General features: G+C 32.6%; 1 protein-coding gene across 1 annotated transcript; it reads left to right on the forward strand.

Moving 5' to 3' along the window:
- Window positions 1–492: 492 nt before the first annotated feature.
- On the forward strand, window positions 493–6,513 carry LOC110702926 (protein SAR DEFICIENT 1-like). Its single transcript, XM_021880690.1, has 7 exons — window positions 493–845; window positions 1,419–1,494; window positions 2,157–2,706; window positions 4,465–4,625; window positions 4,817–5,020; window positions 5,434–5,533; window positions 6,085–6,513. Exons 1-7 carry the CDS (start codon window positions 760–762, stop codon window positions 6,246–6,248), a joined length of 1,341 nt encoding a protein of 446 aa, XP_021736382.1. The 5' UTR covers window positions 493–759; the 3' UTR covers window positions 6,249–6,513.
- The last annotated feature ends 10,802 nt before the right edge of the window (window positions 6,514–17,315 follow it).

Genomic DNA, 17,315 nt, shown 5'->3' on the forward strand with positions numbered 1-17,315 from the left:
TTACATGACGTGCTATTGAAAATGGACTCTTATCAAATCTTAATTTTACGATTTTTTTTTTTTTTTCTATTTTATCTTATATTTTTTGGTTTTAGTAATTGTGGACTAACTATATTGATACTTAAGAGTAGAGAAGAAATTAAGGAAATCCCTACGGACCCTACCTCAACTTCTCAAGCTCTCTCATAAGTTAAGATTCGAACTAAAACCTAGCTTTTTGGTTGAATAACCTTATCAAGTGATTTTCACAAAATTACTACCCTTTATGGTAATAGCCTTATAAAGTCATTTAGAGGCTAAGGCTTTGTTGTTGTTGTACGAGGGGTGAAGATTAATTCTACACCTTTTAGTTGGTGATAATGAAACCAATATCATTTGGTAGAAAGGTTCATTTACTACTACAAAGACTAAACCATTAAACAACACGTTATGAATTGCTTCTTTATTTTTTCTTTGCGTCACTATTGTTTAAGTTATCAAATACCGATTCTACTCGGTTACTTCCCAACACCAACCACGAAACTTCATTTTCTATTACAAATTAAAAGACTTCTACTTATATATCAGTTGACTGACTTTCTATCTCACTTATCATTTGCTTTAATTCTATATAAACACTACACCATTTCAAAGAACATTTAAACTACAAAATTTATCAACAAGCTATACTTAGATTCACATATCTTCTCTTTCCAAATCTTTGTTTGCAATAATTTTAATTTCAGTTGATATTCAGTTTTCCTTTCAATTCCTGTTCAAATGGCTGCCAAACGGATTGGTACTGATATCGAAAACGATGATCAACCAAAAGAAAAAAGGATGAAATCCATGCCTTCTTTTGCATCGTACGTGATTTTATTGTCTAATTTTTTTCCCTTTCTTTTTTCAAGATATTTAATGAGATTTAATTTTCTAAGCTTGTCTTATTTGTTATACTACGTAATTTTATTTATTTTTTTAAAAAAAAATTGTTACAATTAACTTGTACAAAGTATTTTTCAAATTTCTCGTTAAAAAGAAAAAATAAAAAATATAAAGTTTAATTTCATTTTTTTTTTGTTTATTTTCTAAAAATTAGTTTACTTACTAACCTAATCATCTAATTTATTTTTTTAACTTAACTATTTTTATAAGCTTGTTTATTTGTTATGATTTTATTTTTAAAAACAAAGTAATTTTCAAATTTTCTGTAAAAAAAGTATTTTTCAAATTTAATTTAATTTTAAATTTATTTGTTTTGTTGTTTATTTTCTAAAAATTAGTTTATCTTCTAACCTAATCAACTAATTTTTTTAACTTAACTATTTTTATTAAAATTAATTTTGATTAATTTGGAAAACGTTATCATTAATTTTTTGAAAATTTTAATTAATTTGATATAAAGTATTTAAACTATTAGTATGTTGTTGATTTTGCAGTGTAATAGGAGAAGTAATGATGGCCAGGTCTTTGCAATCATTCGTCAAATCATTTGAACCATTGCTTAGACGAGTGGTATGGCTTTTAACCTGGTCCGCTCAACTTTCGATTATACCAAGTACTCTCTATATTACAATTATTATTGCAGGAGCAAAAATATCTTTTATTTCGGGGTTTTTGTGGTCTACAAGTCTCGAGTTTAAAATTACAAAAAAGTACTCGAGTTTTTTTTAACAAAAAAAATACTAAAGTTTAAAAAGTGAATTTATTATCTTTTATGTTTTTTAGTATTTTATAGTCAAAACTTTTAGTATTTTATAGTCAAAACTTAGTTTTACTGCTTGCCGGCTTCAGTTGCAAAAACCAAATGCACTTGATTTTTCAACGTAAGTTATGCTTTTTGTTTAATACTGCCTATAACATATTTGTTCAATTTTCTCTATTAAGTAATCATTCTATACTTATATCGCCTCCTAGGCGACTAAGATTCAAAAATTTATATCTTTATTATAGTAGTTTTTTTTTTCCGTTGCACATAAATAGTTTGGCTTTTAAATAGTCACATTAATTATACGTATTATTTGTGTTAATGAGTAACAATAAGATCTTACTTTGTGAAGCTATTATCTAAATCTTAATTAGTTCAAACTTACTTCTTTTTTATTATATACTTAAAACAAAAAGGAATCTGTCTACTACTTATGCTAATTTTTGACTGATTAAATTACTTTAATTAGGTTAATGAAGAAGTTGAACGTGGCATTCAAAGAACCATGCGTACCATGACTAGGGTACCATCGTTTAGAATACAGGCACCAGAACCAGCTTGCATGAAATTAATGTTTGTAAATAAAAATTTGCCAACAATATTTACATGCAACAAAATAACAGACATTAATGGAGATTTACTCAATGTCATGCTAGTTGAAAAAATAGGTGACCAAATCATACGAAAGGTTCCACAACATCCTATCAAGGTTGAAATTGTAGTCATCGACGGAGATTTCCCGTCCACGGATCGTGATTTATGGACCGTCGATGAGTTTAATGGAAAAATCGTTAAGGAAAGATCAGGACGACGTCCACTCATTGCCAAAGAAGTGAATTACACTATAAAACATGGGTGTTGTGTAACGCTAGGCGAAATCGAGTTTACGGACAACTCTAGCTGGATTCGAAGTAGGAAATTCAAACTTGGTGCAAGAGCGGTTCCTGGAACCTCAAGTGATGGTAGAATTCTTGAAGCTTTAACTGAGGCTTTTATTGTCAAAGACCAACGTGGTGAAGGTTAGTTCACTTTTTTGTTCTTTCTTTGTTTTAATGTTTCTTCTTATTATTGTGTTTTTATTTTAATATATATTTTGTTGTTTACATTTTTTTTTTTTGGGTAAATGGTTATTTATATTAATTAATTATTTGGTATTACCTATAACTTTGTTTCATATAGTTCTTGATGTATCATTCTTTCATTTTTGTCCATGTGAAACTTTAAGTTTATAACATGATGTATCATTAATACATTATTTATAGAGAATATTATTAATACTCCCTCTGTGGTTTAATAAGTGTTACAATTTGACCAAACACGCATGTCAAGACATGACTTTGACCATTAATTATCTAATCATATGTTAATTAAATCATAGGAAAATTGATATTTTGAAAGTATACATTATAACGAATCCAACAATGTATTATACAATAACATTTGTATTTTTATATATTCGTAAATTAATCAAATCAAAACCATTATGTGAATAGTGAAAAAAATCAAAGTGTAACACTTATTAAAACACGAAGGGAGTAGTTGAGTAGCACTACCATATTTATTGTTTTCGACAAGGATCTCCATTTTGGGGGCATATTTATAAAATTTCCCTCTAAAAAACCCAAATTAAATGACAATATTGCTCTACATTAACTGTAAATTAGATAATACACTTTAATTACCCCAAATCCCCCAATTTCGTAAAGCCCTTAATTCAATTTCTTTGACCATAAACCCTAATTTTAAGATATAATTGAGAAATTTAATTAATTATATGCGAAATTAAAGATAATTAGCCTATAATTGTGTTTGATTATCGAAATCTCTTGTTTTCTATACCACAATTGATTGAAATTTTATAAACTAGGTTCTCCCAATTAGAAACTTTTGCCGGAAAATTAAGTGGTAGTGCTATTCAAAGTTTTTGGTGACTTTGTGGTAGTTTTTTTAAAAGAAAATTTTAAATGGTGGTTGTTCTTAAAAGTGATCATTTAAACGGTAGTTGTTGGCAAAATTTCCTTTTTCTTATGTATAATTGACCATTTATCTATTTTATACCCAATTTGGTATAGTTTAAAAGGTTGAAGTTAATTTATTATTGGCCACACTATTTAGAAAGGTATAAAGTGATTATTTAAGATAAAGTTATAAAAAAGCTAAGTAGATAATAATTAATAACAAGATTAGTTGGAGCAAAATTATTGCATAATATGTATGAACATATGAATAATTCACATCTATCGCTCAAGGTTTGGTGAAAAGGACCAGTGCTTTTGATGAGAATGATACTCTTTATGTTTGGCATCTTTCGAAAGACTAATACTTATACTTAGTAGTCGTCGTTGACTTAATAAAATATATATTTAGTGAACACTTCTTAGATGTACGTATTATTTTGTGTGGTTCTTGCCATTCTACTTTTATAAACAAAGTCTTATCACTTTAGTGAATAGACCCCGCTATGAATAGGATGTTACTCACTCACAAAATAATCTTAGTGTACGATTATCAGCTTTGCTTGAATTTATGTAGACTTATGCTTGTATTAACACATGAAACCTATATAAGTATATAAATAAGGAGTAAATTGAACAATAAAAATAATTTCATAAAAGAAATTATTAAAACAGTTTTAATTTAATCACATTATGCTCCTACATAAATTTTTAGAGATTATATTAATATTGCTTGCACTATAATTTTATGACTTTTATCAAAGGAAAATATAATTGATATAATTTTTTTAAATAATTATTTGTGAAAATTATTAACTGCAGTATACAGGAAGCATTATCCACCAATGCTTGAAGATGAAGTATGGCGTCTAGAGAAGATTGGTAAAGATGGGAAATTCCACAAAAGACTTGAACTAGCCGGCATTAAAACTGTGCAAGATTTCTTAAAATTATCTGCTATTGACTCAATCAAGCTCAAGAAGGTAATAATCCTATTCACCTCTATACTTCCTACGTAAAATATTATATTTGTACAAAATTAATAATTATGATAACAAAACAATTAGATAATGTGACAACGAACTAACTGCGCATAAGAATGACAAATTGAACGTGACTAAAATTTTCCTAAAACAAAGGCTAATGATGAATTTAATTATGTGATATGGTACAGATACTAGGTGAGAAAGCAGGAATTTCAGATAGAATGTGGGACTCAATATTGAAGCATGCAAAAACGTGCAACATTGGCAACAAACTTTACATTTATCAAGGATCAAATTTTACCATCACTTTGGATGCTACTTGTAATATTTTTAGCATACACAACATTGATGGGGAATTATACTCCACTTCAGATTTCAGATCTTATGTTAAGGTATGATGAATATTTGTCATTCTAGTTTTATTCTATAATTAACTTTTTCAAAGTTTTTTTTTTTTTTTTTATTTCTTTTCGATAATATTTAAAGATAATGCAAATTTCTTATTGCATTAATATTTTTGTGTAATTTTACATATGAATAATTGTCATTTTAGTTTTATTTTATGATTACCTTTTTCAAATTATTTTAATTTGTTTTTGGTCATATTTAAAAAAAATTGCAAATTTCTTATTGCATCAATATTTTATTTGAAAATTAATAAGCAAACCAAAAATTTAAGCTGCTTGTGAATACTGAATAGTACAAATACTACAAGTACTAAGTACTAAGAATTTAAGAACAATATTATAAGATTAATATTTGTTGTTCTAATTTCAATCAATTAATACATTTTTGACATTTTCAGAATGAGACAATAGATGAGTTGGTGAAGAACGCGTATAAAAATTGGGCTTCCTTGCATGAAGTGGACAGACCAGTCAATGAGTCTTTGCAGCATTTTCAAGGTGAGCAATTTTTTATCTAAGCTCTACCACAATTTTATAAGAATTATGCTAATATAAGCACATAACGCGTAAACTCGTATATAAATCTTCACTTTATCGTAAAATCTTAATATAGAAAAATGAATAACTTAGCGTAAAGTTAACTCATTATATATATATAAAAAAAAATTAATAAATAAATAAACAAAAGAATGAGTATATTAATAGAAAGTTAATGAAAAGTAGGTCTATAAGAAAAATCACACTTATCAAACACTGTCTGCATTTGTAAACTTGTATGTTTTTGAGATTTTTATCTCATTGTCATATGTACAATGTTGTATTTCTTATTAATTTTATCTCAATAATTACTACTTTATATATTCCTATTCAATAACAGCCCTACATTCACACGATTAAAACCAACAAAAAACATTAAACAACTTCACTAAATCATTATTCAAATTATTCCTAAGGTAAGTTTTTGATAGTTTAACATTAGACTTTTTATATTAATATTATTCTCATTTCTTATGGATTTTATTTCCCCTTCTTTTTTTAAATTAAAACAGGGAATAATGGGGCAGAGAGTAGCACTCATCAACAATGTGTAATGCCATACGAGATAGTAGGTGGTGGACAAAATATGGGAATAGAAGGTGGTGATATGATTCAAAACAATCTACCAATGGAGTTAATTGGAAATTGGGCTGCATCACCGCAACTCTTGCTCTAAAGATATAATATATAAAGCTAAATGTAAATATTTTACATAGTTGTGTTTAGTGTGGTACGTAGTTTATTTACACCATATATGTAGCGGAAACTATTTTATTTACCCTTTTTATTTGCTAATCGATAAACACCATTATGTTTTAGGTTTCTCTCCCCATGTTTCCATGCGTGGAGTTACACTATATAGGCTATAATGTAATAGATTTAACGGTTTATCAGTCACGATATATTAAATTGTACGACAATGTATGTGTTTTTTTATTTTATATTTTTCTTTTTATTTTTTGGGTAATGGAATATAGAAGGGTGATTTCATAAATTGAGAATAGTCATCTGGCACTAACTATCATCCCTAAAGAGATCTAAATTTTCAATACAAGTATATAGGGTAGCTCCTGCTAAGCTGCCCCACGCTCCTAGCGCTGCCTAAGCAGTGCGCTCTCACCTCAGCCCAAACTTAAGCCATGGACAACATCTTAAGGGCTCAGCTGACCTCAACAGGCTCCAACTTAGAGCTGAAAAATCGTACAACTATATATTGCAAACCAAGTACAACAGAAAAGAAGTTAGACAATCATAGATAATTACCTTCTTTCTATTACACATATTTTCATCTTACCCAAAATACTAACTTAAGCTTTGGGAGGGGGGGTTTCTCGAAGCCATCCCCGAGGGCAGTAACCTCCGTTCATTGTGGAGGTAATCGCAGCTAGGGCCCAAACCAGAGTCCCCATACTAGCTCCGGAGCTATACCCGGTCGGAACACTTAACGGAGCAATTGGCACTAGAGAGAGGGGCGATAATTCTAGTACCTTAGCTCCACCACTACGTTAAACCTAGCTAGACGGGAAAACCGCCATGAGGGGGCAAAAGTCCGATCAGGAAAAACAAACACCTGCAACAAAAAATATACAAACACCACAAATTAAACCTGATGCTAACAAACCTACTGGAAAGCGCAACTTAAACACAACCCAGAACCTGATTCTTACCGGAGCTTCCTCGAGTGTCACCAAAAACACCATCGGAGTTAAAAAATCGGTAGGATCGTCTCAAACATTCCAATTCAGAATGCCGCCGACCAACCAAAACAATGAACCCCTAACCCAAATGCAACCTAGAGAAAAACCCCAATGGTGAGCATACCACACATGCTACAAAGTCTTTGTTAATGCAGTAAGGATCAATTTATTGGTTGCTGTCACTGCCATGTTGAACTCGTTTGGTAAAGGATCGAGCTCGACTCGGCAACCAGCATTTACCAGCCAACCCGTAACTAAACCGCCAGCGCTCAATCTGACCCCCGAACACTAAACCGCCAGTGCTCAATCTGACCCCCGAGCAGAAAGAGTTGGCAGTCTATGCAAAAAGGTGAAAGATCTAGAAGCCAGGAACCTACACTACTAGAAAACAGCCGGTTTTCGACGAATAAAATCTGTTAAAATCATTTGAAATTCCATCGGAAATCATCTTTCCGTCGGAATGGTCTGTCGCGAAACATTTTGTAGGAAATTCGACTTTTTTGAGGGATTTTCCGCCGGAAAAGCGTATTTAGAAGGAATTTCCAACGGAATTAGATCTGTCGGCGCATGGATTGACTTATATTGAGAATCCGTCGCAATATTCCGACGAAATTAATTCCGTCGGTAGATACCTCTTCCGACGGAATAATCCATCGTAATTAAATACTTTTCCGACGGAAATATTCTGTCGTAAGGTCTGTATTTTTCGAGGGATTAAATTTCTGTCGGAATCTTACGATGCATTTTTCCATCGCAAGGTTCCGACGGATTTATTTTCCCTCGAAAAATATATGATTTCCGACGAAATTGTCCATCTAAAATTCCGTCGCAACAAACCTGCTTCCGACGGATAATACCACCAGAAATTCCGTAGGAATTTCACCTGCTAATTTAACAAATTAATCGATTTTTTTTGGAATTACCACCATTCGATATACCTCCTGCACCTAATTCAAGATAAAATTAAATTAATGATTTAAATATGAAAATATTTATATACATATATAATAATATATAGATTGTATGCAGGCATAAAACATAATCCAAATTAAGTACTTGTACATACTACATAAACAAAAGCTAAGCTATAGCCGGGGTACCTTGCCCTGCTCCGCCACTACCAGGGTCGTCCCTGGGGTCTCGACTCTGAAGTTGAATGGTGGAACATGTGTCGCTGGGGAAACGACGCATAAACTCATCCCACTTCTCCTGGTTTCTCCTCTCTATTGCGGCCATTTGGGCTTGAAATCGAGCTTCCATCTCGACTTCCAATTCACTCTAGATTTCACTGCGAAGAGCATGCACCCTATGCTCCATCTGATCCTGCATCTGAGAAACAACGGAAGGCGTGTACTACTGTGAAGACGTGGAAACTCGAACCATCCGGTTGCCATAGTACAGCTCTACACTTTGGCCAAGTCCCTTCACACGACCCTTCTTGTTGCGATCACCAACAGTCTCCCAGTACAACTCATTCGGACTCTTCCGAATCCCTTGAGTGCTTGCTTCTTCAACCTTCTTCTGGTAGGCCTCCTACAAGATATACATATGAAAAGGAGCAACTTACTAAGTTTAAGGAAGCATTTTCAACAAAATAGAACAAAGTAAGGCCTAATTAACTTCTACTTTGCCCATTTTCTTCATTTCTTATCAAATGACCTCTTTCTTTCTCATAACATGTCAATAATAGGTAGTTTTAGGTGTATAGGGCATAAAATCACAAAAAACAAAATGACCAATAACCTAAGTTTTAAGACCATTTTCATCCAAATGCATCCAAATATGTCCTAAATGACTTCTACTTTGCCCATTTTCTTCATTTCTTACCAAATGAACTCTTTCTTTCTCATACCATGTCAATAATAGGTAGTTTTAGGTGTATAGGGATTCAAATCACAAAAAAACCAATTAAATAAGTTTTAAGAACCTTTTTCATCCAAATTCATCTTAATATGGCCTAAATGACTTTTACTTTGCCCATATTCAACATTTCTTACTAAATGAACTCTTTCTTTCTCACAACATGTCAATAATAGGTAGTTTAAGGTGTATAAGTCTTGAAATCACAAAACAAACAAATCAACTAAGTTGTAAGAACCATTTTCATTCAAATTCATCCAAATATGGCCTAAATGACTTCTACTTTGCCCATTTTCTTCAAATCTTAACAAATAAACTCTTTCTTTCTCATAACATGTCAATAACAAGTAGTTTTAGGTGTATAAGGGTTGAAATCACAAAAAAAAACCAATTAACTAAGTTTTAATAACCATTATCATCCAAATTCATCCAAATATGGCCTAAATGACTTCTACTTTGCCCTTTTTCTTCATTTCTTACCAAATGAACTCTTTCTTTTTCATAACATGTCAACAACATGTAGTTTTAGATGTATAGGGGTTGAAATCACAAAAAAAAAACCAATTAACTAAGTTTTAAAAACCATTTTAATCCAAATATGGCCTAAATGACTTTTACTTTGCCTATATTCAACATTTCTTACCAAATGAACTTTTTCTTTCTCACAATATGTCAAAAATAGGTAGTTTAAGGTTATAGGGCTTGAAATCATAAAAAAAAAAATCAATTAACTAAGTTTTAAGAACCATATTCATCCAAATATGGCCTAAATGACTTTTACTCTACCCATTTTCAATATTTCTTACCAAATAATCTCTTTCTTTCTGAAAACATGTCAATAATAGGTAGTTTAAGGTGTATAGGTCTTGAAATCACAAAAAAAAAAAAATCAATTAACTAAGCTTTAAGAACTAAATTCATCCAAATTCATCTAAATATGGCCTAAATGAATTTTACTTTGCCCATTTTCAACATTTCTTACCAGGTGAACCCTTTCTTTCTCACAACATGTCAATAATAGGTAGTTTAAGGTGTATAGGGCTTGAAATAAAAAAAAAAAAAAAAAAAAAAACAAATTAACTTAGTTTTAAGAAACATTTTCATCCAAATATGGCCTAAATGACTTCTACTTTGCCCATTTTCTTCATTTCTTACCAAATGAACACTTTCTTTCTCATAACATGTCAATAACAGGTAGTTTTAGGTGTAAAGGGGTTGAAATCACATAATAAAAACCAATTAACTATGTTTTAAGAACCATTTTCATCCAAATTCATCCAAGTATGGCCTAAAAGACTTCTAATTTTCCCTTTTTCATCATTTCTTACCAAATAAACTCTTTCTTTCTCATAACATGTCAATAACAAGTAGTTTTAGGTGAATAGGGGTTGAAATCACAAAAAAAAAACCAATTAACTAAGTTTTAAGAACCATTTTCATCCAAATATATCCAAATATGGCCTAAATGACTTCTACTTTACCCATTTTCTTCATTTCTTATCAGATGAACTCTTTATGTCTCATAAAATGTCAATAATGGGTATTTTTAGGTGTATAGGGCTTGAAATAAGAAAAAAAACAAATTAACTATGTTTTAAAAACCATTTTCATCCAAATTCATCCAAATATGGCCTATATGACTTCTACTTTGCCCTTTTTCTTCATTTCTTACAAAATGAACTCTTTATTTCTAATAACATGTCAATGAAGGTAGTTTTAGGTGTATAGGGGTTGAAATCACAAAAAAACCTAATTAACTAAGTTTTAAGAACCATTTTCATCCAAATTCATCCAAATTCATCCAAATATGGCCTAAATGACTTTTACTTTGTCCATTTTAAACATTTCTTACCAAATGAACTCTTTCTTTCTCACAATATGTCAATAATAGGTATTTTAAGGTATATAGGTCTTGTAATCACAAAAAAAAAAATCAATTAACTAAGTTTTAAGAACCATTTTCATCCAAATTCATCCAAATATGGCCTAAATGACTTTTACTTTGTCCATTTTAAACATTTCTTACCAAATGAACTCTTTCTTTCTCACAACATGTCAATAATAGGTAGTTTAATGTATATAGGGCTTGAAATCACAAAAAAAATCAATTAGCTAAGTTTTAAGAACCATTTTCATCGAAATACATCCAAAAATGGCCTAAGTGACTTTTACTTTGCCCATTTTCAACATTTCTTACCAACTGAACTCTTTCTTTCTCACACATGTCAATAATATGTAGTTTAAGGTGTATAGGGCTTCAAATAACAAAAAAAAAAAACAAATTAACTAAGTTTTAAGAACCATTTTCATCCAAATTCATCCAAATATGGCCTAAATGACTTCTACTTTGCTCATTTTCTTCATTTCTTACCAAATGAACTCTTTCTTTCTCATAACATGACAATAACAGGTAGTTTTAGGTGTATAGGTGTTGAAATCACCAAAAAAAAAACCAATTAACTAAGTTTTAAGAACCATTTTCATCCAAATTATCCAAATATGGCCTAAATGACTTTCACTTTGCCCATTTTCAACATTGATTACCAATGAACTCTTTCTTTCTCACAACATGTTAATAATAGATAGTTTAAGGTGTATAGGGCTTCAAATCACAAAAAAAAAACAATTAACTAAGTTTTAAGAACCATTTTCATCGAAATTCATCCAAATATGGCCTAAATGACTTTTACTTTGCCCATTTTCAACACTTCTTATTACCAATTGAACCCTTATTTTCTCACACTTGTCAATAATAGGTAGTTTAAGGTGTACAGGGCTTGAATTAAAAAAAAAAAGCAAATTAACTAAGTTTTAAGAACCATTTTCATCCAAATATGGCCTAAATGACTTCGACTTTGCCCATTTTTCATTTCTTACCAAATGAACTCTTTATTTCCATAACATGTTAATAACAGGTAGTTGTAGGTGTATAGGGCTTGAAATCACAAAAAAAAACCAATTAACAAAGTATTAAGAACCATTTTCATCCAAATTCATCCAATTATGGCCAAAATGACTTTTACTTTGTCCATTTTCAACATTTCTTACCAAATGAATCATTCTTTCTTACAATATGTCAATAATAGGTAGTTGTAGGTGTATAGGGCTTGAAATCACAAAAAAAACCAATTAACTAAGTTTATCAGAACCATTTTCATCCAAATATGGCCTAAATGACTTCTACTTTGCTCATTTTCTTCATTTCTTATTAAATGAACTTTTTTTGTCTCATAACATGTCAATAATAGGTATTTTTAGGTGTATAGGGCTTAAAATCAGATAAAAAAAAACCAATTAACTATGTTTTAAGAACCATTTTCATCCAAATTCATCCAAATATGGCCTAAATGACTTCTACTTTGCCCTTTTTCTTCATTTCTTACCAAATGAACTCTTTCTTTCTCATAACATGTCAATAACAGGTAGTTTCAGGTGTATAAGGGTTGAAATTACAAAAAAAAAAAACCCAATTAATTAAGTTTTAAGAACCATTTTCATCCAAATTCATCCAAATATGGCTTAAATGACTTCTACTTTGCCCATTTTCTTCATTTCTTACCAAATGAACTCTTTCTTTCTTATAACATGTCAATAGCAGGTAGTTTTATGTGTATAGGGGTTGAAATCACAAAAAAAAAAAAAAAAAAAAAACCAATTATCTATGTTTTAAGAACTATTTTGATCCGAATTCGTCCAAACATGGCCTAAATGACTTCTCCTTTGCCCATTTTCTTCATTTCTTGCCAAATGAACTCTTTCTTTCTCATACCATGATAATAATAGGTAGTTTTAGGTGTATAAGGCTTGAATTCACAAAAAATGACCAATTTCCTAAGTTTTAAGAACCATTTTCACCCAAATTCATCCAAATATTCCCTAATTGACTTCTACTTTGCCCCATTTTCATGAAATCAATCAAATAATTTTAGATTCTAAGTTATATTGAAGTTTTTACCGCAATTTTCCTTTTCTAGGCACATCCTTGAAATGCGTCTTCAGAAAAAGCTCAGGAGCTGTTGGTAACTGGCCTTGATTCTTCGCCGCCTTTGATTATACATGCAGGAAATCATCATTGTAAATGTCACACCACCATTACATAGTAATTCACAAATGCCTTCTATTTTACTTGCCTATTAAACAAACTTACCATCCTTTTTGCATGTTGTTTAGTTGACATAAAACTCTGATAGTGGGTTGGTTCAACCACATTTTCCAGGGAACCACCCCTTCTGTTCTTCCTATTTTGGGCCGATCGCTTCTTATACGTTGGGTCTGTGGCAACAATATCCATCATCTTCTTGTAGACTTCCTCACTGAGCCAGCCTGCTTTGCGCCATTCATCTTATGTGTGTCTGTGTAGAACATGTCACGTAGGCGAGTTCAAACTTCCTTTCAAAAGTTTGCTTCACATGCTTGTTCAATTGAGGTGCCCATGTGAATTGTTTCTACGAATGATAAACTTTAAAAGTTATAAACTCAACTCCATTAATACACTTAATAAAAACATGTATTAACTAAGTTAAAAATAGCATATGCTGAACAAGTTCCACCAGTGTTGTTTCGTTCCTTCATCAACCTCTCCATAATTCCTCCAAGGGTCTCGATAGTATCCAATTAGCGTACCGGAGACCACACACCTCACCTTGTTATCATCAAACCTACATTAAACGAGAAACAACAATGTTAGATGGTCATTAACAAAAAGTAATATAGAACTTGTTAGAAGTAATAAATAGGTTAATTTTTCGAAAATAAGAATATAAGTCCAATTCATTAAATGTACGTACTACCAGAGCGTAGTAGGGTCTATACCAGCAACTCTTAATGCTGATATGTCTGATTTTGTGGTTGGGTGAAGGCGGGCTCCTGAGTGGCACCAAAATCATGTGCCTCCGCTTCCTCCATTTCTTCGTCGTCGTCGTCGATCACCATTTGATCTTTCCCGTTCCCCTTTGTTTTCTTCGACGATTCTCCGTCTTTACCCCCTGCTATGACAGCCTGAAATAGTTGTTAGTAACATGACATGATATTATAAATTACAAGTATAGTGCAATGTAATAAAATTTTATACAAAAAGTAATGATTTATTATAAGACCAAGTCATATTTTGATTTTACAATAACAAGCAAATTCTTAAAGGAGATTAATATATTCTCCTATTCATTAATCTCATCACTACTATTATCTAATAGTACATCGATGTCATCATCCTCGTCACTATCACTAGAGTCGATGCTAGATTCATCATCTTTCATCGCTTGAGATAATAAAGCCATCGTCATCATCTTCATCATCATCATCTAGGACATAGTCTGGAATGTCATTCGGTGGACAAAGATTTGCATGTACTTGTGGGGATGGTGCCTGCAAAAACTCTAAGTCCACCGGAGCATCAACCACTGACCTTGCTTGTGTTTTAAACATAGCCCACCATTGAATTCGATCCCGTTTCAGGCTAGGGTATGATGCGTAGTTACTTGAGTCAGTTAGTAAGATAATACAAAGGGATCATACTTGGGGTATTTCTTAACATGATTTACTTCGACAAGCTTGTATTGTTCATGTATGTTCATTCCCCTACCACAATCCATCCAACTACACTTAAACAAAATAGTCTTGTACTCTTTGTTGGGACCAGTGTAGACAAGTTCAATTATGTCGTCTAAAGTGCGGAAATACTCTCCACCATCTTCACTTGATACACACACACCATAATTCATTGTAGATTTTTGCTTGTCATGGGCATGTGTATGGAAATTAAATCCATCGACAAAAATGTGCCTCTAAGTTCGAACACGCTTGAAAGGACGCATGCACAACGCTCGCCGGACATCCGAATTTGGTTTCTTTTCAACCATCTATCAACGTTTTTAATATAAACGTCACAATTCATGAAAAGAAAAAATTGAAGTGCAAGATGTAAAATTCATAATTATGTCACGGTTAGACCGTTTATATCACCTTGTGATGAAACCAATCAGAGAATTTAGCTTCGCATTTCTCCATGACTTCTTCTTTACGCAGATAAGGTTGAGTACTAAGAATGTAGTCCTCAAACTTCCTACGAGGTCAAAGACACGCGATAAATCAACATTGTAATCATTTTAATTGTTCATAACTTTGAATACAATTCATTCTTAAACATATTATACCTTTCGTATTCACCAAGAATGCAGCTGTTTCGTAACACAAACAAATGAGCACACTCGAGTTCTTTTTCATCTAAAAATCGATTTTTACCCTCATTTGACACACGACCGCTATCCACAGTGAACAACTCTAGTATTTCAACGATGTCCACTATAGAGTCCACGTCGGCATTCACATTTCGACCGAGATCTCGTGTTTTTGTGTCAAATGACGCCTGAAAGTAATTAGAGCAAAAGTTTGCTATCTCTTTGGTGAAATAAGCATTGCATATGGAACCTTCAACTCGAGCCTTGTTCCCAATTTTTCGTTTCAAGTGATTGAGGAACCTGCAATTATAGTTATATAAATGTATAAACAAGTCATGACAATGAATGGGATGTGAAAAAGAGGATGTGAAAGGGTCTTTGATTTACCTTTCGAAGGGATACATCCATCTATATTAAACGGGACCACATAACTTGCCCTCATATGGCAAATGAATAGGTAAGTGCTCCATGGAGTTAAAGAATGCAGGAGGGAAGACCTTCTCAAGCTTGCAAAGGATCTCTGCTATGTTTTTCTTCAATTGCTCCATGTCACTTACTGTGATTGTGTAGCAACACAAATCGCGGAAGAATTGGCTGATATCTGTAATTGCATTCCAAATATAGCCAAGAAGCAATTCTCTCAAAGCAGTGGGCAACAACCTCTCCATGAACACGTGACAGTCATGGATTTTCATTCCGTGTAGCTTACATGCTTGCAAATCTACGCATCTGCTCAAATTGGAGGCGTAACCATCAGGAAACCGCAGCTATTTAACCCACTCACACAAAAATTTTCTCTGAGCCTTGTCAAGAGTGAATGGAGCCTTTGGCATGAACTCTTTTCCTCTATCATCCTCCTGAAGATGAAGTTGTAGCCGTTTACAATATTTGACAATGTCATTTTGAGCTGGTGGCGTGTCACATGTATGCTTTTTCACATCCATTATAGTGTGAATTAACTAATCAAAGAAGTTCTTTTCAATGTGCATGACATCTAAGTTATGACGAATGAGCAGATGCTTCCAATATGGAAGCTTCCACAGTGTGCTTTGCTTGAACCACCCCTTTTTAACCTTTTAAAGGCGTTTAAGTGCCTCGGGCCCATCTGTAGCCTTCGGAAGGTCTTTCACACATTCCCACTGTTCCTCTCCTAACATGATGTGTGGAGGTGCACCTTTTTCGACTTTGTTTTTACAAAATGCAGTTCTACTATTCCGAAAAGGGTGATCTATCGAAAGGAATTGGCGGTGGCAATCAAACTAAGAAACTTTACCACCATGTTCGAGCCAAAATGCATTGCTTTTCTCCATGCAATATGGACAAGCCCTTCTTACCAGATGTGGTCCAACCAGACAACATACCATAAGCCGGGAAGTCACTAACAGTCCATAGGATGGCTACTCGAAGATTAAAATTTTGTTTCCTCGAACTATTGTAAGTATTTGCGCCAACTTCCCATAATTGTTTCAACTCTTTTATCAACGGTTGCATGTACACATCCAAGTTGCTCTTAGGGTTTTTTAGGACCAGGAACGAGTAATGAAAGGAACATGAATTGTCTTTTCATACACATTGAGGGAGGCAAGTTATAAGGGGTCAAAATGACAGGCCAACAAGAATATTGTCCCCTAAACTTACCGTGAGGAGCAAAACCATCTGTACACAAGCCAAGTCGAACATTATGAGGCTCAGAGGCAAACTCTGGAAAGCAACTATCGAGGTGTTTCCAAGCTTCATTATCACTAAGGTGTGCCATTATGCCTTGAACTCGAGGGTTTTTCGAATGCCATGTCATTTCCTCCGAAATGTTCTTGGTTGCAAAGAGCCTTTGCAACCTGGGTGTGATCGGGAAATAAAATAAAACATTCAAAGGCAATAAGCTACCTTTAGAAGTCTTCTTGTATCAGTCGCTGCCACACACCCTACATGTAGATAGCTGAGCATTATCCTTCCAAAACAACATACATCCTTTCGGGCATGCATGAATCATTTCATGAGGCAGCTCCAACC

The sequence above is a fragment of the Chenopodium quinoa genome, unplaced genomic scaffold, assembly GCF_001683475.1.
Source record: "Chenopodium quinoa cultivar QQ74 unplaced genomic scaffold, ASM168347v1, whole genome shotgun sequence".
In the NCBI taxonomy this organism is placed as follows: domain Eukaryota; kingdom Viridiplantae; phylum Streptophyta; class Magnoliopsida; order Caryophyllales; family Amaranthaceae; genus Chenopodium; species Chenopodium quinoa.

Bases quoted from the DNA above. Each gene is read 5' to 3' on its own strand.
- LOC110702926 (XM_021880690.1), top strand. From the start codon at position 760: ATGGCTGCCAAACGGATTGGTACTGATATCGAAAACGATGATCAACCA. The intron at 846-1,418 runs GTACGTGATTTT...TTGATTTTGCAG, and splicing joins TCCATGCCTTCTTTTGCATC to TGTAATAGGAGAAGTAATGA. The intron at 4,626-4,816 runs GTAATAATCCTA...GATATGGTACAG, and splicing joins ACTCAATCAAGCTCAAGAAG to ATACTAGGTGAGAAAGCAGG.